The sequence below is a fragment of the Coccomyxa subellipsoidea genome, assembly GCF_000258705.1.
Source record: "Coccomyxa subellipsoidea C-169, whole genome shotgun sequence".
Lineage (NCBI taxonomy): Eukaryota > Viridiplantae > Chlorophyta > Trebouxiophyceae > Coccomyxaceae > Coccomyxa > Coccomyxa subellipsoidea.
The window spans coordinates 265,580-292,475 of NW_005178039.1; the positions used below are offsets into that span (position 1 = coordinate 265,580).

The 26,896-nt window shown below is 53.0% G+C and overlaps 5 protein-coding genes across 5 annotated transcripts; 3 read left to right on the top strand and 2 right to left on the bottom strand.

Moving 5' to 3' along the window:
• Positions 1-13: 13 nt before the first annotated feature.
• On the top strand, positions 14-3,750 carry COCSUDRAFT_61270 (hypothetical protein; the record flags this gene model as incomplete). Its single annotated transcript, XM_005649508.1, has 7 exons — positions 14-183; positions 510-647; positions 1,057-1,243; positions 1,436-1,526; positions 1,670-1,728; positions 1,921-2,557; positions 2,831-3,750. The coding sequence occupies 7 exons, from the start codon at positions 14-16 to the stop codon at positions 3,748-3,750; spliced, it is 2,202 nt and encodes a 733-aa protein (XP_005649565.1).
• Positions 3,751-4,411: 661 nt separating this feature from the next.
• Positions 4,412-8,277, bottom strand: COCSUDRAFT_52747 (general substrate transporter; the record flags this gene model as incomplete). Its single annotated transcript, XM_005649509.1, has 12 exons — positions 8,265-8,277; positions 7,930-8,041; positions 7,745-7,785; positions 7,508-7,628; positions 7,118-7,302; positions 6,793-6,907; positions 6,397-6,545; positions 5,903-6,107; positions 5,558-5,672; positions 5,165-5,354; positions 4,763-5,001; positions 4,412-4,517 (listed from the first exon to the last, which is right to left on the bottom strand). The coding sequence occupies exons 1-12, from the start codon at positions 8,265-8,267 to the stop codon at positions 4,412-4,414; spliced, it is 1,581 nt and encodes a 526-aa protein (XP_005649566.1). The 5' UTR covers positions 8,268-8,277.
• Positions 8,278-8,898: 621 nt separating this feature from the next.
• COCSUDRAFT_61272 (hypothetical protein) lies at positions 8,899-14,444 on the bottom strand (the record flags this gene model as incomplete). The annotated part of the gene is made up of 11 exons (XM_005649510.1): positions 8,899-9,040; positions 9,452-9,564; positions 10,048-10,232; positions 10,771-11,013; positions 11,172-11,303; positions 11,614-11,707; positions 12,041-12,121; positions 12,543-12,622; positions 13,107-13,206; positions 13,567-13,704; positions 14,289-14,444. The coding sequence occupies 11 exons, from the start codon at positions 14,442-14,444 to the stop codon at positions 8,899-8,901; spliced, it is 1,464 nt and encodes a 487-aa protein (XP_005649567.1).
• Positions 14,445-15,285: 841 nt separating this feature from the next.
• On the top strand, positions 15,286-16,440 carry COCSUDRAFT_61273 (hypothetical protein; the record flags this gene model as incomplete). The annotated part of the gene is made up of 3 exons (XM_005649511.1): positions 15,286-15,294; positions 15,861-15,955; positions 16,314-16,440. 3 exons carry the CDS (start codon positions 15,286-15,288, stop codon positions 16,438-16,440), a joined length of 231 nt encoding a protein of 76 aa, XP_005649568.1.
• Positions 16,441-18,465: 2,025 nt separating this feature from the next.
• On the top strand, positions 18,466-21,974 carry COCSUDRAFT_65066 (hypothetical protein; the record flags this gene model as incomplete). The annotated part of the gene is made up of 7 exons (XM_005649512.1): positions 18,466-18,721; positions 18,890-19,014; positions 19,303-19,472; positions 19,874-20,099; positions 20,493-20,645; positions 21,262-21,422; positions 21,888-21,974. The coding sequence occupies exons 2-7, from the start codon at positions 18,912-18,914 to the stop codon at positions 21,972-21,974; spliced, it is 900 nt and encodes a 299-aa protein (XP_005649569.1). The 5' UTR covers positions 18,466-18,721; positions 18,890-18,911.
• Between the last annotated feature and the right edge of the window lie 4,922 nt (positions 21,975-26,896).

Below are 26,896 nucleotides of genomic sequence, written 5' to 3' on the forward strand. Positions count from 1 at the left end.
TGAAATAGCTGAGATGGAGGCAGAGCGCGCAGGACACGTATCGAGGGAACGACTGGCAAGTGCTGGAGCTGCCAGCGTTCGCCTTCGGCCTGCCGCCCCAGCCAAAGCTGAGCTGGCTGAAGAGGACATTCTTGAGGATGCAGAACTCCCACGCCTCTCCTACGACGAAGTCATGGACGCCAGGTACCCCCGGCTGCCTTCAGTGACGCATGCCGTTGTACAAGCAGAGCCTTTGCTGCAGTTGATTTGCTGCTGCGATCTGCAACTATTAAGGGCACTGATTGTTATTTTCTGCAGGCAAGCAGCTGGGATCTTGGCGAATGACTGGAGCACCCGCGCTAGGTGGTAAGCTTCTCAAAACCCCGCAACTCACCAGAGGCTGCATTCCTCGAGCTGCCCTATTTTTGCATTGCCCTCGCCATCAAAAACGTCACCAGATCCCTCTAGGTCTTCATCGAGATGCATTTTACAGTTGAAAAGGATTTCTTGAAAGCCATGCATGCATGCAGGCCTGCTGAGCTGGCCCAGCGCTGGCCGCCCCGCCTGCACCGCCGTGACCTCTCCGCCTCCAGCCTGGCAGCCATGCAGAGCGATGTCCTCGCGCAGACTGCTGCACAGCCCGTCGTGCAGCAAGGCAAGGACCCGCAGTCTTGATTGCTGAGCTCTGGCCTGAGCATGCTGTGATCAGGGCTGCAGTCAGCCACCCACAAAGCCTGCCCGTTGCTTGAGCTTGCCCTGCCTTGAATAGGGATCCTCCCCAAGACACTGCAAGTATAAAAAGTAGCAGGGCTGTAATGATTTGGTCCGATGATCGTGCTGTTGTTATGCCGCTTGCAAGGCCACATCATGAATCTTGTGACGCGTTTGAGCTGGCATGCTGTGCCCCACAGGTAGGCGGCAAGGAGGAAAGAGGAGGAGACGTGGACAGTCAAGTATAATCTCTCAAGCAGCCAGAGAGTCAGTGCCTGGCTCCGGGTTTACGACGGTAGCTCCTGAAGAAGCAAGCAGCAGTGGCAGAGTCAGCAGTGAGTTGACTGAGGCCGGCCCCTCGGCCAGGTCTGGCTCCCAGCGGCAGGGGAGGCTAAAGAAGAGAAGGGTGCAGGATGCTGGAGGGTCTGGGGGTGTCAGCTCTGGCAGGGGTCAGCGAGCGCAGGAGGGAGTTGAAGTTGTTGCAGGGGATTTGAAGGCGCGCATTGCTGCCATTCTGCGCGGCGCTGACTTAGAGATGCTGACGCTGCAACAGGTCAGCACAGCAGAAGACTCCTTGGAACATGCAGTCATGCCCTTTTGCTGCAGAATGTCCATTAAAAGTCTGTTTAAACTGCTTATTGTCTTTCTATGACATCTAATGCAGCATGTAGCATAAGGCATTCAGAAATCCATCACATCTTGATGCCGTTGACTTGATGAATGCTGGCGGCTAATGACCCTGCAGGTGGCAAAGCAGCTGCAGCAGGAGTTTGGCGGCAGGGTGACAGCCAAGGCTATACGAAAGGAGGTTGACAGCTTCCTTCAGGTCCTGCCAGGTAAACTGGCACTTGGCCTTTACATTCTCACAGGCTGCTTTGCTTCAGTCCATCTGCGGGCTGTTCTTGCATTCCGGGCGCTTGTGAGAGGCATGAGATAACAGCTGAGTAGCACTGAATAAAAGTGTTGCCCATTGCTGCAGGTGCTGAGGAGGAAAGGGGCGTGCTGGCCTCAGACGACTCTGATGGCACACTCTGGAAGGTGAAGCCGCCGCCTGCAATGGCCTGCCCTTAAATAAATCCTCGTGCATCCTCTGATATATGATTGCCCACCCTTCCTGAATTCTTTTGCATGCTCCCTGCAAGCTTTCCTTTGCGCACCAAGCCTGCAGGCGGGTAGCATTCTCATTTCATCCTGCGGCCTTCTCAGATGTGCTGTCCTGTTACAATGCAGGTGTCCATAGAGGAGGAGCTCAACACGCCCTTCAGCAACATGCAGCCACCAGCCGCCAATGAGGAAAGGAAATCAGCTCCTACCATCCGCAGACGTACACAGCCCAGTGCAAATGACCAGTCTGCAGACCTCGGAGCTGCCACGCTCTCCCTGCACTGGGCGCTTATTTCCTTAGCAGCCGCACACAGGCGCTCTGCTACTCGAGTTAGCCACACAGAACACATTTGCGGAGCCGGCGCGGCCGTCCCGGTGGCTGACATGGCGCCCGGGCAGCCGTTGAGTCAGCGAAATGGTGAGGTGGCGGCTGCCGGGGCCGGCACTGAGCCAGAACAGGCGGCAGCTGATGCGCTGCACTTAGTAACGGATGACTCATTCATCCATGGGGGTGGGCACGCGGCCAGGGGCGTGCCAGAGGAATGTGCAACTGTGGCGGCTGGCTTTGAGGGAAGAGATGGGCATGGCACCGATGAAGACGGGGATGAGGGTGCAGCTGGGATGGAGATCGAGCCAGGCAGTCAAGGCGGAGCTGCGGGGAACATGCCGGGGAGTGAGGGAGCAGCAGCAGAGGACGAGGGCGAAGTTTGCGCTGCTGCCGCTGCAGCCAAGCACAGCTTCAGGCTGGCATATGCCCTGCTTGGTGAGCACTGGAACCATTCTGGCTTATGGCCTGCTGTGACTGCCTGGCTCGTCCATGTATGGTGTTTGGACACAATGCCTGGCCCCAAACGCATCCGTCCAGGTTCTGCGCTTGTGGACCAGTCTACTACCAGTCTTTGTTGGGGCACAATGAGACATTCCAGTGAGACACTTGCACTGTTTTCGGGAAATGCAGACTGATATTGCAGGCAGAGCTTGCGCAGCTTTCTCGCTAATGTTGTGTGCTGAGGTGTTCTGCGCCGGTGTGCTGCAGAGCAGCTGCTGGCGCGCCGCTGGGACAGAGATGTCCGCCCAGCAAGGAGAGGCGTGGCATTCCGCCTCGCTCTCCGCCTGCCGCAGCCTCCTGGATGGCCAGCCACCAATTTGCCCCTCTTCAGATCCCCACCGGCCGCCAAAGTGCGGCCAGACACAGGAGGAGGCGCCGCCTCGATGCATGCCGGTGAGAGACAGCGTGACGCAGCGAGGAGTTTAGCTTCATTGCAGGCTGACGGAGGCGCCGCCTCGCTGCAGGCTGGTGAGATACAACCAGACACAGCGAGAGACGGGGCCGCAGCAGCTGCAGCTGGAGACTCATCACAGCAGCGTGCCGGGAGCAGGACGACTCTCCCAGGCGAGGAGCTATTGGTGCCGGGAAGGGAGACTGCCGCAGCTGCCTTAGGCGGGCATGCAGCAGGTGAGGAGGGCACTGCAGCAGACAGTGGATTGGGGGAACCTTCCCTTGGAATGGGGGAGCCCTCGGTGGCAGGGGTGGGGGGCACCTCACAGGATCAGCCACCGGAAAATTTCATTGCAGCGATGGGCGTCGCAGAGGAGCAGGGTATAGAGAGTTATTCAGCTCTATTGACTGCAGCACATGAAGAAGGCAGAGAAGGCGGCAGCAGTGGTGCGGCTGAGCAAGGGATTGGAGCAGCAGTGGCGGGGAGTGCGGAAGCAGGGCAGGAGACAAACAGTACTGGAGAAGGTATCCCAAAGCCAGCAGCTGGCAGGGAAGCTGGCAAGGAAGCGGGCGAGCAAGGGGCAGCTGATCAGGTCTATGATGGCGTTGCTGGGGATGCCCGGCTGGCGTTTGAGGCGGCGGCTGCTATTGGCATATCGCAGGAAGTGATAGCGCTTGCTGTGCAGCGGTATCAGAGGCTTATTAGTAAAGCTGACAACTTGCAGTCGGCGGATTGATCTGCAGCGTCCAGTATTGATGCACAGTGCGCATGTGGGCTCTGACTTAATCCAGGGGAGCTCGTTGGCACTAGGTGTCTGTAAGGAGCAGATTTGGTAAGAATGCATCATGTGCTGTGCAAATGCCACTGCTTTTGCCTGGCTTGAGAGGAAAAGGTTGCACATTGTATAGCACCAATATTACAAAGCCATGGCCTCAACGCACAAGAACTGCAGCTGGCTCAAGTGTTCTTGAATGAAAGATCCACAGCACATAGTTACTTCAACTCGTCTTAAAGATGGCGCTCGTCACTGACCAGCGCAATTGCAGTCATATTACTATAGAGCTTTTTTGATAGGTGCCTTGTTCTTGAGTCCTGCTCTGACAGAGTGTGTGCCTTGATCTTGTTGCCCTTCAACTTGAAACCTGCCCACAATAACACCTCCGTACAGACAGCCTTCACTATTACTTTTGACCCCACAGATCATCAAACTCCACTGTGATCCTCCCTTCCTCAATCACTTATCCAGTCACTGCACCCCCTCTCGTTCCATCTAACCGGTCAGCATGCTGCAGCTTCACAACAGCAGCCAAGGCTTGTCTGCACTTGAGGACACTTCAGTGGTGGTCTGTGCTCTGCTGTATCACAGCAGATATGTCTTCTCTTGAGCGTGCAAGCACTCAGTGGTGACCATTGGCTACACCGTTGGTGGCAGCGCCCTTCTCAGCGGCAATGGTAGGCAGCTCCTTTGCCACCTGCTTTTGATTCCACGGCCAGTTTGGCACCCTGCATGCATGCAAGCACCACCCATCAGCCCACGTTCAAGTTCTCAGAAGTTTCTTTTCTCACATGCCGCTGTCAGCCACACCCATGCAAGAGCAGAACCTGCCGGCACGATGACACTCAAGCAACGGCAAACAATCAAGTGCAGGGTGCCTGCAAGGAACGCGGGTGTATCGGCAGGGGTGAAAGGATGAATGCATGCACAGGGGTATACATGCGCAATTGTATGAGAAGGAGGGAACGCGTACGTGGCCCATGCGTCCATCACGTTCTCCACAGCGATGCCCTTCGTCTCTGGCAAGCACAAGGCGACCCACGTGGTCATGATGAGAACCCAGCCGGCAAAGAAGAGGAACACTCCGTACTCCATAGAGCACATCATCTGGTTGAAGCACTGTCCGATGATGAAACTGGCGATGAAGTTGACAAACACAGTTCCACACATGCCCGCCGTTCGGGTCTGGTTTGTGTGAATCTCCGACGGTACCTGCATGCATGCATCAGCAGCTGACCAGCTAATCACAAGCTGACTCAGCGAACAGCTGGCCATGACAGGGCATTGGGCGATGGCTCACCGTAGAAAACGGTGAGTCACCAATGACTAATCCACGAGTAAGGTTACATATGACAGGAGAGGGAATGCCTCGCACCAGCCAGCCCAGGGGGCCCCAGGAGAAGGAGAAGCAGGCCACGAAGATGCAGATGCAGGTCAGCATCCCGTTGGCGATCTGGGCCGGGATGGAGCCGTTCTTGAAGTTCACGGCTGCGATCGCGCCGGTGGCAATCTGCATGCCAAACATGATGGCGCCCGCCACGTAGAACAGCGGCTTGCGGCCGGTCCTGCATGCAACACAAAGCTTTTCTTCAGAGCTGGCATAATAGTTGCTTGTAAGGCAACAGGCAATGACCTTTGCGATGAGTAAGCGCAGACTCAGCAATGACTGACACCATGCCCGCCTCGGCTGCAGCATGCACTCAAGCAAAGCAGCAGACATGCAATGCAGCTGAAGAGTATGCAGGGTCGTTCTCAGTGGGCTGCGCACCAGTCAACCAGTCCGATGGCCACGAAGGTGAAGACCAGGTTGACAGTGTTTGTGATGACAGAGTTCATCAGCGACGCCTTGACTCCAAAGCCCAGCACCTGGAAGAGCTGCGGCGCTGTAACACACATAAGCACACTCCCCTTCAGCCAACGCTTGTCATCTTCGTTCTTCCCGACAACCATACCATGCACAAGAGCCTTCCAAGCCCGCCAGCTGACATGCAAGTCTCAGTACCTGGCAAGTCAGGCTCATAAAGACCCAAAGGAGCCTGCATGCAAAGCGTCAGGGAAAAGCTGATGTGGCAGGCAGCAGGGGAGCGAAGGAATACACAAGGGGTGAACGCACCGTAGAACATGATGGCGTTCATGCCGGTGAACTGCTGGAAGAAGGGGATGAAGAGGGCCGCCATGGCCTGCTTGTAGTGGCCCCGGCTGTACAGCGTGGTGACTGAGGCCCAGAAGGACTCCTCGCTCGTCTCCTTGGCATTCCTCTGAATGTCCATGAGCTCTGCCTGGATGTCATGGCCCTCCGGGCGCATCGTCACCAGCACCTGCAGCGCAGCAGAGGCAATAATGTCAGAGACCAAGAAAATCACAAATCGAGCCAAATAGGGCCGAAGTGTGGCAGGGACGACGCGTTAGACGCTGTTGCAGACGGTTTAAAGCCCACATGCGCATGACTGAGCCGGTGAGAAATCAAGTCAACACAGGCCACAGGACAACGCCTGATCTCGAGGCCAGGTCAGCATACGGCTCACCTTCCAGCTGCAGCACAGCTCTTCCAGGTCACATGAACAGGGCTCAAAGTACAAGACAGGTGGCAAGTTTAGAGACTCTCACCGCCTCGGCCTTGACGAGGTTGTCAGGGTCGTGCTCCAGCACCGAGTTGGGGGTATCCGGGCAGAGGGCGACTCCGATGGTGAAAACGAGCGCCGGCACCAGAGCAATGCCGAGCGACCAGCGCCAGCCGTCAGAGTGGGCCTCCAGACCTGCTCGTTGCAGCACAGCGCAGATCAGTACATTAGTCAACATAATTAATACATGACTCAACACCAAAACTCGGGCTTCTGCACACTGTGTGCAGTCTGGCACACAAAAAGATGCTGCAGCGGAGCAGAAAATTGCCCTCTCGCGGTGCTGCAAATGCTGCAATAATGCACAAGGAACTATCTGGCCGGTGTTTAACTGGCAAATTTGCAAGAGACGTGGGGCCGAGGGGGCAGATTGGATGCGCACCCCAGTTGATGAGGGATGCCACGAAGATGCCGATGGTCGTCGCTAGCTGGAACAGGATGTTGAGGCCTCCACGCATCGAGGGGGGCGCCATCTCCGAGATGTAGGGGGGCACGGCCTGCGCAGTCAGCAAAAGCAATTGAGTCAGCGCTGCAGTGAAATGAGGAAAGACTCATGGACTCGTGCACTGCCGGCTGCAGGAGTGCATGCAGCGCTGCCACCTAATCCCCTGCACAAATGACAGCAAGAACCAACGACACGCTATATGCTCAGTGCTTGAGCATGTGATCAGCTGCTGCAGGTCCAAGCCTCTTGCAGAGGGGCCCACCTCGTTGGCAAAGCCGATGCCGACTCCCAGGAAGAGGCGGCCGGCGATGAGCATGCCGATGTTCTGCGCGAGCGCCTGCAGCAGTGCTCCGATGAGGAAGGCGATGCCTCCAGTCACCATGATACCGCGGCGGCCCAGACCTCCGAGAGGCAGGCTGCGGTTGGAGAGGAGGAGCACCACAATACCTGCGCACGCACGAAGCAGTCTTACAGTTTGGCCATCTCTCAAGGCAGTGACCGAGCTTGTGTTGATGTGGACCACAACTGGGATGAGCAAGCAATCCCAGGGCGCACACAGCAGCGCGGGGAGAGTTGCTCTTTGAGGAGACAGGGAAGGCAATGGGGATTTGCTGTTGGGGCAAGTGAAAGAAGAGGAAGGGGGCGCGCGCACTTGCGCCGGCGCCGGCCAAGAACATGGAGGACGTCCACAGCGTCAGGAGGTGGTCGTTGAATGCGCAGTAGGCGGACGAGGTAGACGATTTCTGGTTCGTCAGGACGTGGGGATAGAATTTCTGCGTTGCAAACGAGAAACGTCAGTAAACGGGTGCAGATGTACAAGCGGTGGCCAAAATAAACGAGCGACAGCGACAGGGCGAAAGTCAAAACGGAGCAGAGGCAGTCGGCTGACCTCCAGGAACGTGGGCATGCCGGTGACGCCCCCAGTAACTCCTGCAACACGGCACCAACCCAGTCAGGCACCGATGAACCCTGAACCCATCACCGACTTTTCTATGCCGGCACAGATGCCACCAGAGTGCTGCAACAGAACACAGATAATTATGTACAAGCATGAGGACTGTGAAGGCGGCGCACCAAGGTCATAACCGAACAGCAGACCGCCGCACGCCGCCGCAGCGCAGACGAGCAGGATGCGGGGTTTGCGCCAAAGTAAGAGCATGTTGGCCCCGACGGACATTTTGGAGACCTGAAACACAAGCAGAGTAAGTGATTAGTGATTATACGGAAGACATCGGCTGTTGCGGAGGGTCATCGCGGTAGCAGGATGGATCGAATGGCGTCCTCAAGACCCGGACTTTGAGGTAAGGTGAGACAACAACTCACAAACCCCTGGGGTTGAAGCCGCATACAGAAAAAAGCTTCAATATATGCATTGGCGAAGGTGCCATGAATGTGCGCAAGAAACTCACCATCTTGCGTTTCCTTGATAAAGCTGACTCTATAGCGGCAGCAGACGGATGCCTTCCTTGAAGACCGGTTGAACGAATACCAGAGCTACGCAAAACATCACAGGGCTGTATTCGGTGAAGGAAGACCACTGAATAAATTTGTGAGAACCCCGGCTGATGTTTTGGAGGTTGAAGGCCGGGTCGCCACTTCAGGACGTCTGCCTATTTTAGCACCTTCCAGAAGGTTCATTCGTCAGGTACCATATTCCTCCCTTGCATTACTTATGGTATGGTGAGATCGCAAGGTGATGCACACCAAGCGGGGCACCTTCAGCCACTGAGCAAGAATGGGTCATACATTGTACAGATCTGAAGACTTGCTGTGCAGATAAATGTGCAGCTAATTAGGCATATACGTGCCCATCATTCAAATTTGATGATCATCATTATTATTACACCACGCTTTTCCTGCCAAGAGGCAAGGTGCGTCCTGCAGACGAGCTGCAGTACAGTCATCAGCTGTGCTTGTCCGTCTTTGGCCCCGTGCCCAGAAAGAAAAGTGCTGGTACTCATAAAATTGCACTACAGGCACCAAAAAGTACTGCATTGCGAGAGCAGTCCCTTTTAAAGTTCCGAAGCACTGTGGTGCCATGCTTCAAAGGTCCCAAGTCCGGACATAGGCGGGGATCACGAAAGAGTGGAACACGCAGGTGCAGCAGAAACACTCGCGGCCCTCTGCGTACTCGTGCCGCTTCCTGGCAGCTGCACGCAGCTCCCTCTCCAGCTCCACCAGCTTCCTGCACCCAGGAAGCTGACCAGCTCAGCACAGCGCTTTCGGGTTAAAAGTTAGGTGACTAGTTGTATCAGGCGTTACTCAGGTGTGCACAGAATACCGTAGGGGAGTTGTACAGAAACACATAAAAGAAAACTGCTCTGTGTACTGTTGCTGGGACGGCCAAGACAACAACAAGAACGGCACACCACGCCTTGGCGCAACCCCTTCACACTGCCATTTCCAAGCAGGTTTGTCAGCCTTAGCTGGACTCAAATTTCAGAACCAACACGATACAGCTTGCTTCTCCAAAAGAAGGATGCAACTCAACACCGTCTGCATGCTATCGGATGCCATCGGATGTTCTGTGCATTGCCAGACGCTGTACACTATGATTTCAGGACACCCTATAATGACAAAGAGAGAAAGAGGTCACAATTGCGTCTCCTCCGCCTGTTCTGGCGACATCTCTAGAAGTTCTGGCTCATCGGTGGTGAGGGGATTGTCCACAGGCACCACGCTTGTTATGCTACGGTTCTCTGCATACTCCTGCGCGCAATAGCAGGGAGCTCAGACATGTGAGAGATGTGGAGGTTCAATGGTAAACCAGTGGACGCATGGTACCCTTTGGAATTGACAGCCCAAGGGGAAATGATTGCCTGAGACTGTAGAAATAAGATCCTGTAACTGCAATCCCAGTGCCCACACCTGCTGTCTAGTTTTGAGCATGTGCTAAAATGTTTCCCACTTCCAAGCAATTGTGATTGCTACCCAACAGGCATGCCACCAAAGAGGCCCTACGAGGTGCTTGAATGTAACTACTCTAGGCCAGAAACCTCTCAAAACACAATTACCGCTGTATCGATTGCTCACCTTCATGTAATGCCAAGATGCATAGCACCTCAAGACTGCCAAAGCAAAGGGTGCGCCCTCAGCCATGCACCTGCTGCGTCTAAGCACCACTTTGGACCCTCCCAACTGCTTGCAACCAAGGTTATTTCTGCGCACGATTGTACATTGTCTGGCACCCACCTGAAGCTTGTGGCTGAGCTGTGCCTCGAGTGATTCGGGCGGCGGCCGGACGCGGCTGGCGCTCTCGGGAGACTTCTCGGCTCCTAATTCGCTCAAGTTGGTGAGGGAACGCCTGTGCGCGTGATGGGCCCCGCCCAGCTGCCCGCTGCCGCTGCCCAGGTTGCCCGAAGGGTACAGCTCCACGCCTGTGACAGACACCAGGTTTACTCAGAATCAAACCCGGGAGAATAAGGCGTTTGAGCCACCATTGAAGACAGGAACAATTGACATTAGGTAGCCAGGCTTCACCTCAGGTGCTGCAAACGGCAGGTGCTGGGGGTGAGGAGAAATGTGCAATTTAATCACCATTCAAGAATACAGGAATCGAATCCCTGCTTGTATTCGCGGCACCAGCATCCCTTGGCGGCTCTGCTGCACAGCCATGCTGACGTATGCCTGCCATTTTGCTATGAAAGTCCTGACAAATCCCAAAGAAATGTGCACACACTCCCCACATGCGGCAAAACGTCAAAAACATCAAATAGCCATGTGAACAAGCACCAAAAGAAACTTCCACACATTCGAGGTTGCCCAGCCCTCGCCGGCTACGCTGCTTGCATTGGAGTACGGCGTGGCCTGAGGCGGTTGCAGCGGCCGGCCGGGCCAGCCGGACGGCAAATGGTCGCACGGATTACCAAAAAAAGGAGTACCTCGATACTGCACATAATGGGACACGGTTTTCACCGGCTATGCTGCTCGCGTTGGAGTACGACCGAGCATGCGCGGGCGGCTGCGGCTGCGGCGGCGGCGGGTGCGGCAGCGGCCCGGGCCGGCCGGCCAGCGGCGGCGCCGTGGCCGAGCGCGCGCCGTCGCTTCGGCCGCCGTCGGTCTTGTCGGTCTTGCCGCTGTCCGTCTTGCACTCCTCAAGGCCCGGGGCCGGCGGCGCGCCGCCGCTGCCCTCCCTCCTGTGCGTTGCCTCCAAGGCGCCTGAACCTGCATGAATTGTTTCTGTGCTTCTCATGCTTTAAGCACCAAATAAGTAAATTTTAGCTTATTGCAGACATATCTCAGGATTGCAGTGCAATGTTGCAGGCTAGTGTGACAATTCGTTCGATGCTCAATAAAGGTGGCAGGGAGGAGCACACCTGCGCTGATGTCAGAGGCTTGCGGCGCGGTTGATGTCAGCGGCGGGTGTGGCGGCCGCGCCTCGGAGGCGCTGCTCTCGCGATGCACGGAGGAGCCGGCTGCGCTGCCCCAGGAGGGCAGCTGGGCGTTCCCTGCCGCATGCACACAAGCTCTCGAGGTCAGATTACTTCAGGGATAGAGCGAAGAGTCGCGTTGAAGCAGGTCAAGAAGCAGACTATGGGCGCTCTATGTCAAAGAAAGATTCTTGCCCAAGTACGGTGGTGGTACTCAACACATGGTTGTGAATTGTTGTGAGCCTCATCACTCACAAAATCAGCACTAAGCTCTGGCATGTCACATTGTGCATCAGCTGCTTGAAAAAGCTCGGATTTCAGCCTGCCTTGGGCATCCCTCGGGGAAATGCCCGTCAAATGTTTCTGCAGAAACAAAGTCAGGGCGCACCTGAGGCAGCGCGGGGGGATGACGAGAAGGGAGAGAACGCGTTGGAGGAGAAGGAGCGCGGTGACGTGTTGCCCGACATCAGCGTTTCATGTGCCTGCACATGTGTCTCAGATCAGTCATCAGGCCTTAGGGACGACCCAGTATGTAACCTCCAGATACCATGGATAATAATGCAGTGTGCACTACAAGACACGAGCCCTCAAAAGTGACCCAGGAGCAACACCATTTCCAGCAGGCAGTATCGATACGGTATATAGGTGATTTGACTAATCCGTGCACCTTAAAGTGCAGGCAACCCTCTGGCGAGGCATAATGGAGCTGGGCAGAACCGCTACCGGGCAGTGTATCTTGCCACACTGCAAATCCACCCATGAAAGAATGCCTCAAAGGTGACATGGCTTCGACCAGAGAGGAAGGGAGAGCTCACCCGGGACTCCTTTTCCGCGGAGCGCATGGAGATGTACTGGTCCGCTGGGGTCACCCATTTCGCCATATTGCTTCCCAGGTACTGCACCGACAAACAGATGCACTTCAACATTTGGCAGAGAGCACTCGCAGAACAACCAGGCACACTTGCTCACATGTGGATATTCAGAGCTGACTTCTGTGAGGGTGAAGCTGTATTCAATAAAGAGTGCAAGAGACAAAAATTGTCAAATTGCATAGCTTGTCGTCCTCTCCCAACAGATTGTTGCAGGAGGATGGGGCTGTCACGCTAGTGTGGGGTAGGCAGTTTGAGGTAGGAAATAAGCTGCTGTGGATTGTGCCTTTGACTGCAGCTTGTCTGCAGGACATACCTTGCCTCAAGGAAGGAAGTTGTGTACTAGTAATAGTAATAGAATAGTAATAGTAATAGTAATAGTAATAGTAATAGTAATAGTAATAGTAATAGTAATAGTAATAGTAATAGTAATAGTAATAGTAAATACCCGCAAGTACTGGTTGTCGCTGCCGGTTGCGCGCATGACCCTCTTCTGGTCATTGGCAATGCGCCGCAGCCGGCTCCTGCCTGCAATCAGAAATAATAGGACGTCTTCAGTGGGTGCCACTACCAATACGCATGCAAGTTCGGTCTTGATTGTGTGAGCATGTCTGCTCACTAATTATCTGGCACCATTTGGGCTGCAAATAAGGAGCACTGAACATCTACATGAACTTGTCCCGCACTTGGCACCCAAACACATCAGATAAGGCCAACTGCAAATTATGAGGCCTGTCAGGGAGCCCGCAGCCTGAATCAGCTTCTGCCCTTGCTTTTTTGTGTGATTCAGCCTAGACGCCAAGTTCTTGGCAAACGATCACTGGCCTTTGAAGGCTCTACAGACCCCTAAAGAGAGCATGAAAGAGTGCCCCCCAACGATATTTTGTTGTTTATTCCGCTGGCGATGATGTGACACTTTATGGCCCCTGGGTGCTAATGACTGGACAAAAGTCAGCTAGGAGTCGCAGAAAATGAGGCAGGAGTAGCAGTGAAAATTGAAACGGGGACACACCAAAAAGGCCGCGCGGCCGTTCAGGCATCTCGATGGCTTCCAGGTACCAGAACATGACCACATCCTTGCCCTTTTCAGTCTGCAGCGCGCTGCGCACAACCTGCCCAGCACAGCACAGCGCAGCGTGACATCCTTGCACTGCTTCTCATCCCCTTGCATCGTGTAGTTCACTTTTCCCTGACACATAGCAAAGAAAGCCTTGAAGGTCAAGGCCTCCTTGCGACACCACCATAAATTGCCACGGCTTTCATCTCCCATTTAGCAGCCCTAGCTAGGGGCTGCACTGGTGACGCTGATCCTGATGGTGTAACCACACTTTATAGAGATGCCTAGAACAGGTGGTTTGGAGCCTTTCCCATCCCATGTGGAAGGCGCAGTTGCTACACAGCAGCCCTCCACATGATGCATGTACTGTATACGCAACATTACTCAAGATTTGCGGGGCATTTAGATTTCCCACCATCATGCCGGAGTCCATGAAGCGCCAGGACTCGGTGCGCCTGCCCTGGGGCGATCCCTCCACCGGCTCCATGCGCGACTTGTGGATCTTGCCGTCCCAAAACGCCGTCGTCTTGCACAATCTTCCCTCCGCACTCCTCTGCGCATGCACAGCATCTCATCACCTTGCCGCTCACCACACTCCTGTATAGTATACACAATACAACCCACACACATTTGCCACCCTGGTGACTGATCCTGTAAACCTGGTGTAAGGGCACACCCCTGCCTAACACATCCTTCTACGTGTGCTGCACATGCCAGGCCAGCATATTTGTAAATCTCTTGTAAGTTTGAATACATGTAAGCAGATCACCTACACCCTCACTAGCAAGCAGATGCCTAGCCTCTATGCTAGGTCATCCTAATGCCTTCCACCAGCACAGATCTTTCAGGTCAAGCGTGAAGTCAGTTGTACATGCAAGCAGCTTCCGGTCAGCTGAAAGCAGGCATCTTCCTTTGAGAGGCACCACCTTTGCTGTTCGTTTGGCAGCGTTTACAGTGAATGGCCGTTTCAACTGCTCAGACTTCCGTGACTATTCTGACTTGCTGTATTAGCTCGGCACCGCTTTGTAACCTGTGCTGTAACCTGAGAGACCTCGTCCACCGCAGACTGAAGCCGGAGGTCTAGGTGCAGAGGTAAAGGAAATGAATTATATATGGACCACAAATCTGGCAGCTGACCTGCTGCAGGGTCTTCTCTGTGTCAAGCGTCCGGGTCCACGACCCCTTGGCGTTGACAGTGGTCACAGTCATCAGGGAGCCCTTGTGCCTCACAATGTCAGTGGACTTGGCCCCATACTTCATTAGCGCCTTGCGCACCACCCAGGGATAGCCCATTTCCTGCGTATAGCATGTTGAAATGCTGGGTGTCCAGAAGATATCATCAAACGAATCAAGATGCTGAGCTCAGGCACACGGAGGGACCTGCTCTGCAATAACGGTTATTAAGTCAGCTCTGCTGTACTCGTAGCATGTGAGAATATAGGTGATCCTAAAACGCTGTCAGCATCGCTAAGAACGCCATGACCTGGCACCATTAACGCATGTGAAGATGGCAGTGGCAGGGCTACACTTCACACACCATTAACATATCTCTATTGAAGGAATCAAGATCTTCATGTGTTTCAAAGAAGCTTGTCCACCTTTAAGTACTGATCCATATTCTCATTCTTGATTTGCCTCCAATAGCCTGAGAAGTCTGGCGTTCCAGCAGAAGATATCGGCTCCACGGCCTTCATGGAGACGCCCCCAACCCCGATTCACGAGCGCCTATGTGAAATACGAGCAATTAGGCCCAATTTACCGACAAAGGCATCAAAATGTGCTAAGAATGGCCTTGAATGATCTGAATGGCAGTTTGCCCCAGGCCCCTCGATATTCCCCTTCGATTAGAAAACGCGTTCAAGGGCACCTGGGTTCTTGCTACAAGCGGCCGTTTTGTCCTGAAAAGCACGGCCGAATAAGGTGGGAAGAGTATACGTATTGTGATGCAGCAAAATTTATTTGGCAGAGAACATCTGAAAGGCTGTCCCACGACCCCCTTGACCCCCCTTGCGCACAGGAGCTACTCAGATGGCACCGCGAGTTAGTGCCCAGCAGTGGCGTGGGGTGCAGAGGACGCACAAGGGTTGCCAGGACATGTCCAAAGACGCCCCGAAAGGATCAATGCGCCAGCAAAATGAATCAGGTTTGCTTCAGGATTCGCTCTTCTTTTATGTCACGGACGCTCGGCGTCTTACGGACAGATGCCATGGAACGTGCCCTTTCAATGGACGCGTCCTTGTCCTTGCTTGCCGCCGCTGCATTGGCTGGACAGATCGGCTCCATTAACAATTGATCGCCTGATCAGATTGCAATCGGACTGTTTGTAGCACCCGGCTGACGGGGTATCAGTCTACCTGAGCAACGCCCATTCGTCAAAGGTCCGCTCACTCATCTGCCTTGCTGCAGGATCAGTCGGCCAAAGATACCCCCTTGGTCCCCTCTCGATGCGCAACAGCCACTATCTGATCCACAGGGAGTTCAGAGAACACAGACGGGTATGACTCACACCCGGACCATGCCCATTCCTTAGTCTGTTCCAGATATTTGTGGCCTCATCAATATGAACGATCGCAATATTTTCAAGCAAATGGGCCACAATAATTTCAACTTCGTGGATTGGGCAAGGACTGCAGGATTTGCAAGAAGCTGGGATCGCAGAGGTGACTTAATGTCCATAAGGAGAGGGTGAAGTGGCTTGTGTGTCTGCAGGCCCTCCAGCTGGCTTCAGCCTTCTCAGAAACCGCCAAATTGGCGCAGAAGATTCGGGAGTTGGAGATGGCGGACGCTCAGCTGGAACAGCACAGGTGAGACCTTGCCACTCCTGCTTTACCTCGCCCCACTGGAGGCCCACAGCCTTTCTGTGCGGATCGCAAGTGGGGACTGCAATTCATGGGTGCATGCAATCTACAGAGGACCAGAGCAGCTGGAGAAAATCCATCTGGAGCGATTGTGTGACAGCAGTGCTGAGCAGCCTTCAGCCACCAAAGAAAATCGCTAGCTGCTTTAGAGACTGGAAGCTATGGCAGCTGCAGATTCCGTCCCAATCCATCCTCACCTTGTGCCAAGTCAGCGAATGCCGTTTTCTTTTCTCGTCTTCTTCATTTCGTTTTCTTTTTGATCGATAACGGCGTCTGACGGAGCTGTGTGTGTTTGTCTGCATAGAGAGGTGCTCAAAGCCGCAATAGCCTTCCACCGTCGGAGGCGTTCCCTGCGCAACGCCCTGGCCGCGATCCCAGAGTGCGATGCCGAGCAGCCGCAACCGCTGCCGCAGATGGTCGCGCTGCCCTAGCCGCCACCAGCGCACTTACTAATGCCCCCCCGGCGCTTACTAAGCGTTGGCACGGCAGCGCAGCCGTAGCCGCCACCGGGCGGTTAGTAATGCAACACCGGCATTTGCAACGCGGTTCTAAATGCCGGGACGGCCGCGCGCGGCAGCAGCCGCCATTGGCGCGTGCATGCGGCGGCAGCATTACTAAGCACGACTAAGCGCCGGGGGGGCCGTGGGGATTATTCCGCCCTGTTTTGGGCTGTTGCATAAGAGTCTGGCCTGTGTGCCCCTACCCTCCAAGCGGCATTTGAGGTGATGCTTGCGCGAGTTGCTTGTCGCTGCCAGAAGCTTGTCAACAGGCAGGAACAGCCACTCGGGGTGGGCACACGGCCAGACTAGGATCCCAGCAAGCATTGCTCTTGCAGTGCAAAGCATCTCAGCTGGCAACCAAGGTGTTGCAGTCAGTGCAAAAGCAAAAAAAGGAGTTGATGTATAGAGAGGCACCCCAAGATTGCTGAGAGGTCTCAGCGTGCAGCATTTGCTGCAGTGCCTTGTACCTGTTTTGTGTTGGAAGCCGTCATCGGTAGCAAGCACGTATTTTTTTGTGTTTAATGAAGTCTTGTACTAGACAAGATTGCACGTGACAGCATCCTGCTGCAAACCAGGATCTCTTTGCCAGGAGCAATCCTGCCGTACCCTCATTTAAGAACTAGTATTTTTTCCCCTTGAGGTTACAAGGAAGCCCTAGACTCCTGACTCCTGGTGCTTGCACGTAGAGGGATGATTCTTACAAAGTGGCCCCCGGCCAGAAAAATCTCTATTGAAAATTCCCCTGCACCCGCAAGTGTATAGAAAAGCTTCTGCTAGGGTGCCGCCACGGTATGCATGAAGGCATGGTGTTCATTGGCCTCCAATTGAGCAAAGATGTTTGTTGAATTTTCTGGGCGCTCGCCCTGTGTCAGAGCTTGGCAGCTCCCTTTGGCCTCGTGTGTCTGCAGCACACTGGGGATGCTCTGCAGTGCAGAATTGGAGCTGCCAAGTTCTGAAGGGGTGTCCCCTGCTCTGGCTGTACTGGCCTGAGTTTGGTGTATGGTCCCATTGTTGCTACTCTTAAGACCTTGCAGCTGTTGCTTGGGCAGTGCATCACACCTGAGTGCAACATATACTTCCAGCGGGTCCTGTGAGAATTTAAGGGAGTTCCAAAAGATACGTTCAAGTGCCGGTTGAAATTGCCGGCAGCTTCTGCCACTCACGAGATGTTGGACTGCTTGTTGTGCAGCAGAGCTGAGCTGCATTGCTTGACATTATACTATAATAGTTCTTAATAATTGATAGGAGGTTTGTGTACGGAGCTACGGATTGTACGGAGCTCCGAGGCCTCGAGGTGTCTTAGGAGCAGCAGAGAACGATGGCTGACAAAGGACGGCATGACAACTGGTTTACTAATGAGTTATGGATATGATTGTTGGGTTTTAGGACGGATCGATGTGTGTGAAGTATGGCCATGTGTGATTGCAGTATGCATCTTTGGCGAATCTCTGTGTGTCCCGGGACCTTCAAGGGCCCTTCAAGACTTGAAAACAAATGCATGCACTGCCTGGCAGGTTGAGGTTGTTAAAAGCTATTCACTTGCGCAAAATGCTGTAGGATCCCGTGGGCGGCATGAATTGCCGGATTTGCAGATACACTGCTACTGCTAGCAAAGGGCTTCAATGATCAACTGAATGCTCTAGGACATCTGCCGCAGTATCATGATGCATGCATGCGTGCGTGCTCGCTCTCGCGATCCATTGATAAAGAGAGTCATTCAGGATCATCACTATGATACACCTATAGATAGCAGCTTGGTCTTGCAAGACAGGACCATGCATAGGCTGTTCAGCTTGAGGCAATCCTTGTAGTTCCAGGATCCAGCACAATGCCCTGAATGTGGCTGAATTCTTCGGGCGTCCGACGCCGTTCCTGGTCTTGCAAAGGCCAAACAAACATGATTCCTTCCATCGAATCTTTTCGCCATTAATTATCCACTTTGAATAAGCTTCTCACGCGATTTTGAAACCTACGCCACTGTCCACTTGCCTGTTGGGTTGGCTGCCTTGATCAAATCGTGCCTCCTAAGTGCCCTGAAGCAGCTTCCGGAACGGTGTCAACCGCTTGCAGAACACTGTAGAGGCAATATACCACGGAAGAGCACTGTGGTGGCTCGTGAAAACACCGATCACTGCGATCTGTGATTGAAGTGCATATCGAGACACATACACGTTCCGCAAATCCCCTTGCTGTCCTCCCACACCAACAAAAGGTATATCAAATTTCTCGCAATTCTCACAGATTGTATGATGTAGCCCAAGTGGATAATCATTGACATTATAGAAATTTTAGTGTCCTTTATTCCCGATCAACACCTGCTGTGACCCTGATGTCAGGGGTTTGTGATGATACATCGTAGTGACTGTGTATTGACTTGCAGCTCCGTTGGGACCAGATTGGACATGGTAGAGGACAGAAAAATGCATTTTGGGCAAGCTACAACCAGCGGCATGAGCAGCTTCGAACCCACTACCCAGGAATCTCTGACCAGGATAGCATTGACAGGTGCGCTGTGCTGACTGTAACACACGCTCAATTTCACGCAACCTCGTCTCTGATACACCTTGATGTGCTATCTTAAGAGAATCGAGTGCCTTTGAGCCGCATGCATACTTGCCGTCCATCTGCTTATTGACTGAGGGGCGTTGTCGAGTCGCTCACACCCTGCCCCGCAATCCTTGGCAGTGCAATGGCATCTCACTTACCATTCTGGAGACCAGCAGCTCCTGAAGCACCCCTTAGCTGGCTTCTCTGGGGCCGCTCATTGACAAATGGAGGGTGTCTCGGCTGCAGGATTCCTGTTTATAGCAGTGGACATAGCAATTAGCAATGGGCCCATACGTCAGTGGATGCAGCGCCACTTTAGAAGCTGGGCGGCACCTGGCGTGAAGCTGGCTGAGGTGGACAAGGCCGTGCCCCACATCAGCACGCGCATCGTCAGCTCCCTCCATATTCTTATACAGGCATGTTCTGTCAATCTTAAGCTTCCGCAGCCCAATGGTTTTCTATTTAAGCTTCACTGTCGAAGTCAGATGCCTCTGATGGATGGCGACCGAAAGGCTTGAGCTCATTCATCACTGGCTGAAGTCTGACAAAGGGGATGAGTTTGTGCTGCTGAGTACTCTGGGCAAAAAGTGATATTTCTTTCCCGAGCTGTTTGCCAATGCCCGTTGTGGATCTTTTCTGTCGGCTAAGGATGAACGAGGCTCTGTTTTGGCTGCTGTTTTTGTGTGCCCTTTCCTTGTGATTGCTGCGAGCCAGCTGTAGCTGTCCGAGGATGTGAGCTCGTCGCATTAAGCTAAGAGAGCAGCCATATGCTTGTTTATTCCTCTGCTGAAGTTCCCCAGCGTCTCCCTGCGTGCAGATTCCACTGGCGATCATAGTGCTGCTCAGCCCAGACCTGCAGGCAGACAGGCTCTACTCCAAGAGCCCGCTGACGTGGCAGTTAGTCACCACGACAGCAGGTTACTTTGTGTACGACCTGTATGTGCACACAGTGCGGTACGAATACACCGCCAATTTGGTGCACGCTGCCGCCGCGCTGTCCGTGTTCCTGACGGGGATTTACTGTGGCGTGCTCCATTACTACGGTGAGTAACTCCTTCCGGACCCTTGTCATGGCCTGAACCTTGCCTCGTGTGTCGGGAAGCATCTACAGCTGATTTGCTAGCCGGGTGAACAGGTGGCTTGCTATTTTTGCCACGGCTTCCATGATGCTGGTAGATGTACCTATTGGCAGCTTAATCATGCGAATTCCATAGGCAACCACCACTCTGGAGACGGGGAAAAAAAAAGACCATGGGTTTGGCACAGCAGTGCTTGCATCAAGCAGTGTGTGCAGGAAGTCTACAATGTTTGGGACTTGTAGCAGCCTTCAACTGCAGCTTGTCTGCAAACAACGCTTGTGCGTCAGTAGGAATGGCTTGTAAGCAGTCATCCTCGTTCCTTTCCGGGCCACTAAAATATTCTTCATGTCCCTGCAGGCGCGATGTTCCTGCTGTGGGAGTGCAGCACGCCCTTTGTGTTCATGCGCTGGGTCCTGCACACGCTCGGCCGCACCAAGGACAAGTTCTACCTCTACAACGGCCTCACCATGATGGCCGTCTTCTTCCTCTGCCGCAACCTGCTGGGTGTCGGTGCGCGCCCCTTTCCAACGGCTCTTCTCCCTTGTTCTGCGTGTGTCAGGGACCGTAATTAATTGGCCTTGCCATCGTCCAGAGATCCCAGGTTCAAGATACTGCTTGCAAAGGAGTCTCTAATAGCTCAGTGATCAACTGGGTTGATTCAGACTCACCTGATTGCAATTCTGGAAACCTGAACTGCCAGCTTGACCCGCTTGGCATGGAAATACCTGGTAGCAACCGCTGGGATGCAAAGACATTTGAATGCTAGATCGCTGCTTTTAGTGTGGCTGCCGATGGGGCCTTTTGTCACCAATGGGGAACTTGCTTGTGGTCTCTTGAACTCCCAAGCGCTTTGGTAGCCATTCCAGCACTGGTATTAGCACCTGTCCTGAGGCTTCCGACCATTTATAGCAAAATAGTTTGCGCTAGATGATCGGAAGCCTCAGGAGCAGGTGCTCATATAGATGGTTCTGACCATCTAGGTACAGGGGCACTATAATTGTGGACCATGTCATCATGGTCACGTCATCATGATCATCAGTATTTCGTACTTTTGAGGCTTGACAACAAAAAGCAATTTTTCGATGACAGGAACGCTAATTAGTGCTGACAAACTTCTTGTGCGCAGGCATGTCGCTGGATTTCTGGCGAGTTAGCGGCGCTGAGCTGGCGCACCCGCGGCCCGGGGGCGTTCCTGCATCGGCGCTGTGGCTCATCCGGGGCCTCAACCTGGTCTTCAACTTCTTAAACTTCCTCTGGTTCTCCAAGATGCTCCGCGGCGCCATCAAGGTGCGATTTTGCGCCTTTGTTTGAGCTAGCGGTTATCAAGTTACTGACACCTGGCTGGAATTCCTTAATCTCTACCCTCGCTTGCCACCCCAACAAGGCGCGGCAACCAGCTCATTAAGAGCGTTGGAAAAGCGTGAAATATCCGTTCCAAAAATTTTGCACAAAAGCTTGCAAGGCAGATATGATGGGCAGATGCCCGCAGCTGGGATTCATGGTATCTGTCCTATCAGATCGCTTGCCTGTGTCAGGTGAAGATTGTCAAACTGTGCATAATGGCATACTAAGGCTTGGTATCAATGGCGTGGGCTTACCATAATGATTCGCCCAGCTCCTAAGGCTGCCGCTGTCATTCCATGGTGGACATACTGCCAATAGTGCTGTCAAACGGCCTCTGCGGCCTGAATCGTGGTTGGCAGTTATCGACCTTCCCTGTCTATGTGATAAAGGGAGCTGGGCTGCGCGCAGGTGCTGCAGAAGAGCCCGGCAGCCATGGAGGCCACAGCCGAGGCGCAGGTGGCGCTGTCAGAGAGCAAGAAGAAGCACGAGGAGTGAGGAGAACCGCTGTGTTGGGCCACTGCCGCTGTGATGCCCTTTGGGCCACGAATGGCTTCAAATGGTGCCAGTGTCAGGCTCACTGCACAAGGAGTGTGGCAATCGCAGGCATCAAGCTGCTGCATGGTGGCATTTATACAAGGAGGCTGATTGACTTCAATGCAGCATTTTCTGGCGGCCTAGCTCTGCTGTGCTAGCGCGTGCAAGGCTATGAAGTGAGGCGAACATTGCATCTTGCCGCTGCACGGTGGCATTCTTGTAAGGAGACTCACTGCTTTCTATGCAGCATTTTCTCGCAACAAGGCCTGCCTGCGCTAACCGCCTGCAAGGCTGAGGGAGGGATGGAGCACTCCGCACATCATTTTATTCGGGTGCTATTGTTGTCATGTACAGCCTTGGCAGCAAATTCTGGCGACAGCTGTTTTTGGGACTTGGAATTCAGGCGCTGGGTTTCTGCTGGTATGCTGGTCGTTTGCCGCATGTAGGAGGGGAGTCAGGAGGAGATAGGAGTTCTGAGATGGTTCTTTTACAGCATGACTTGGGAAGTGCTATACAGCGAGAAGGGATCAACAGTGGGAGGGAAAAGCTTCTTATTTATTAAAGCAAAATTGCGGTAGGGTCGCAAATGCAGTGCACGGCGGCTTTTCCGACTCTTTTGCAGTCTTGACTTCCTTTTGCTCACAATACAATTTTGGTTCCTCTATGCCCAACTCCTTGTATCGCATGTGGGTCTGCCATGCCGCCTTGTCAAGAGAGACTTCAGAACACTTGACTTGCACATGTACATTCATGCATGGCAGCAGTGTTTCTACTAAGGCACTTGTCTGAGACCCAGCGTGGCTTCAAAGATGTTCCTGAATTGTCTTTCTGGAGCCACAAATCTGGCTGAAGATAGATGTGGAAGAGATTTCTCACTGGCTCACAATGGTGGCTTTGGGGGCATTTCAGGTGATAAGAAACTAAGTGCAGCGTTTTGCGCGGTTGTCAATCACTTTCCCAAAGCCAGTTTGTGGCTTCCAAAGCAGAGATATAAAAGCCTCTCTGAGGCCACAAACCTGCCCCGCAGTTTGTATATAGCCACACTGGCTTAAAAGAATCAAAGCCATTAAAAGAACCACCGCATGGCAGATCAGTGGGAACAACCGCCAGCAGTGTGCAAGATCCATGTTGCCTTCATTGTCAACAATTGCCTTGGCAGGAAGTCAACAGATGAGATCATCCATCACAAACTTGCTTGCTCAATGTACTTTGTTGCAGTTCAGCAACGATGCAGGTGCTTGCCTAGTGACTTACGCAGGGCTTTGCATGAGTAGCGGTACCAAATTCATTGGCAGCTTTTGCTCAAGAGTACTGAGTCATTAACAACAAATTTTCTGCTCTCGGTACTCAGGACTCGCGGCAACTGAAAGCTGCAGGTGTTCACTTTGCTTTTGTGGTTTCTAATCTGAGAGTGTGTTTGTGGAAGAGCTCTTGCAAGTAGATGTTTGAGTAGCCTCCCGAGACCTCACACCGAAACCTGCAAAGCAACGTGATCACATCTTCACTGTGCAGTTGTTAAGTAAGCTATGCAATCTCAGGATCTGACGTGGACTAGGGGACTGCATTGTGGAACACGTATATCACCCTGTAGAAGGGGCTACCAAGGGGTTCTGTATCTCACCCCCTGGGGTTACCAATTTTCCCTCTTTCACAGGTGGGAGTAAAGTCTGCCAAAAAAAAGACAAACCAAATCTCACGTGTCCAATACCAGTCGAAGGATATAGATGCGGTGTTGTCCAATATTCCTAGACAGGCTCCTTCCTTGGACGGCTTTGAGCAGGATGTTTCCCGCCTCAAAGGAGCATCCATGTTCATGGGCATAGTGCAGGCAGTCAAGGTGGCCCTTTTTGGCAGCCAACTTGCATGTCTCTTTCGCCCATGGGCATTGATGTTCATGGGCACACTGCAAGCATTTCAGGCTGCCACACTCTCCTGCGTATGCACACGTGCTCTCTTGCTATGGGCAGTCGTTCTTATGCGCATACTGCAAGCAAGCCAGGCTGCCAGCTCTAGCAGCAGCCGTGCATGTGCTGCCATCCCATGGGCATCCTCTCTTGTGTTCATACTGCAGGCAATCAAGGCTGCCACGTTCAGCTGCAAGCGTGCATGTGCCTTTGTGCCACCGGCACCTTCGTGCCCGGGCAGCCGTTCTCACATATGACTTGAGGGTATGCCAAGTAAAATTGAAGTATTTCATCTACAGTACATGCAATGCATTCGACGTGAACATTATCGCTCAAGTCTATGGTAGCAGAAAAACGGGGGAAAAAAGTATGTAGATTCAGGCACCCATTAGGACTCGAACCCGGGCATCCGCATTAGGGGAGGGGCTCGAACTCTCTACCAACTAATCCGTCCAGGGATTGGGCTCGAACCAATTGCAGCCTGCCGCCACCAGGAGAGCCGTGCCTTGCTCAGTCGTTGTTTGTAGGTGTATATATTGCCTTGCGTCTGAAGCTCCGGTTATTGGTTCGAGCACATCCTTCCTCGTCACGGTGAGGACGGGCTCTGCACCCTGTATGCCATTGGTTCTGAAAGACTGCATAACAAAGGCAGGTCAGCTGCCCTCAAGTAAAATTTGAGGTTAGCTCGACCAAGACTCAACGAACGACCCGTCGACCCGTCACGTCACGTGGCCTGAGCCGTGGCGGTCAGGCGCAGATGTAGCTTGTTTTCGGCTTCTAGCTATCCTGAGAATGTCCGCAAATAGGTCGTTTCACCTTCGATATACCGTACTGGTCCGAGCAGCCGTCAGGTGCGGGAGGTTTGCCAAAGTTTTCAGTTTGTGTGAGCTTCCAAAAGAGATACCTCCCCTCGTCGAAAACACCCTTCAAAATCTACTTCGGGTTCAATTAAGCGAGAGCATTACTGCTGGGGGTCCACTGCCAAAGCCTGCCCATTTAGTCAACCACACAAATAAAGAAGTCGGTGTTTGGGTGTTCATCTTGTTGTGTTGTCTTGAAAAACCTTGGCTGCCTCAAAACCACCTCCCTACAAATGCGTCCAGTATACGGGTTTGCGAAGAGACGACAAAAGTGGTTTAACTAAATCCTGGAGCTTCAGACGCAAGGCAATGTATACACCTACAAACAACGATCGAGCAAGGCACGGCTCTCCTGGTGGCGGCAGGCTGTAATTGGTTCGAGCCCAATCCCTGGACGGATTAGTTGGTAGAGGGTTCGAGCCCCTCCCCTAGTGCGGATGCCCGGGTTCGAGTCCTAATGGGTGCCTCAATCTACATACTTTTCTTTCTTTTTTTTCCCCCTTTTTTCGCTAGCGCCACCATAGATTTGTTGGGCGATGATGTTCACATCGGATGCATTGCATTGCTGTATATTAAACACTTCAATTTCACTTGGCATACCCTCAACCGATCCCCAACCCGAAGCATGGGGGCTATTCGCAAATTATTTCAGACTTAACATGAATTTAGACTTAATGGGGCCCACAACGTATACAACATATACTATAGTAGTCATTCTAGAACCCGCAGGAAAAGAATGTTAGTTGAAAGGGGTGGATAATTAAGACCCTCTCTCCCAAAATATAAACCTATCATATTTTTTAGACCAGATGCGGAAATCCTCTCGACAAGCCCAATCCAATGACCCTGATGTATTGTAAGTAAGAAGCCAAAAAAAATCCGCACCGCCGAGGGTGGGGGTTTTGGAAGGACTGCTACAGTATCTGAGCTTTGCATGCAACTTGCATGCAAGTTTGAAAGCAGCATGCAGCAGCATGTGAACTGCGCAGTTCATAAAGCCATGGAGCGCATGCCCACTGGGCGTGGAAATGCCATGGCATGGAAATAATCGAAAAGATATATTATTGGAAGCTAGGCTGGTCCCGTAGCAGTATCATTTGCTCAGTATAATTTCTTTCTTCATCCACTGGCCATAGTACTGCCAGTGGTGGTGTGCTGGGTTGGATACTTCAAGTTGCTGATGGAAGGAAAGTCCTTCGGTCAATATCATGTAAGCTGTCTTTAAATGTCTGGCAAGTAAAAATCTTGACTGTCGATATTTTGCTTGGCATCATGATGATCACTGACTGATCAGTCAGTGGACAGTGTACATGCACTGCCAACAATACTAGTAGTGACTAACGATGTTGACCTGCTCCTGAATTCACAACGGCTACGCTCCCTGGGTGCCAAACTTTTTCCCAGAGGGTGCATGACATGCAAAGGCAGATCTGATGGGCAGAATTCCATTGATGTGGGCTCGAAGCCTGAACGAACGAAACACTTGTCACGTGGTCTGGTCATGACACAGGAGGTCAAATGAACACTCCTTTCTGCCTTTAGGTATCTGTAAGTTTGTCGGAAACTGGGTAAACCATAAATGTCATACTCTGGGTGAATGTCAGCTTGACTGTGGTCGCCCAGGGGTGCGCGTGGAACTCATTGTGTGCTCTGTAGCCAGAATTTCCTGGATGAACATGTTTCTGAGATCACTAGAAAGCATGGCCTGTGGTCACCAAGAGGTCCTGGTGACCTCTGCTGAGGGCGGCTGAGGCCGGCCTGACATCCAATACGTGTGCATGGGGACTGAATTGGAGTGAGTAAATTGAGAGGATGCTGCCACACTTGACACAGCAACAATGGCAACCCTTCCTCCTTACATTGTGCGCTTGCTCCATGCTGGCACCAGCACTCCTTATATCCCTCTTTTTCAATTCCAGATGCAAAAATGCTTCAGCTCGCCCCGGCTCTCTCCATGGCGAGCAGCTCTGCAATCTGGTCGTTGGGAAGTCCATACCGCTGCGGATACACTGCAATGACATTCGGCGCGACTATGATCCCAAATCGCCCCCGCGTGTTTAGATAAAAATAGCTTCCTTCGCCGTCCCGGACGCCGATCTGATGAGTCACAGAGATCAAG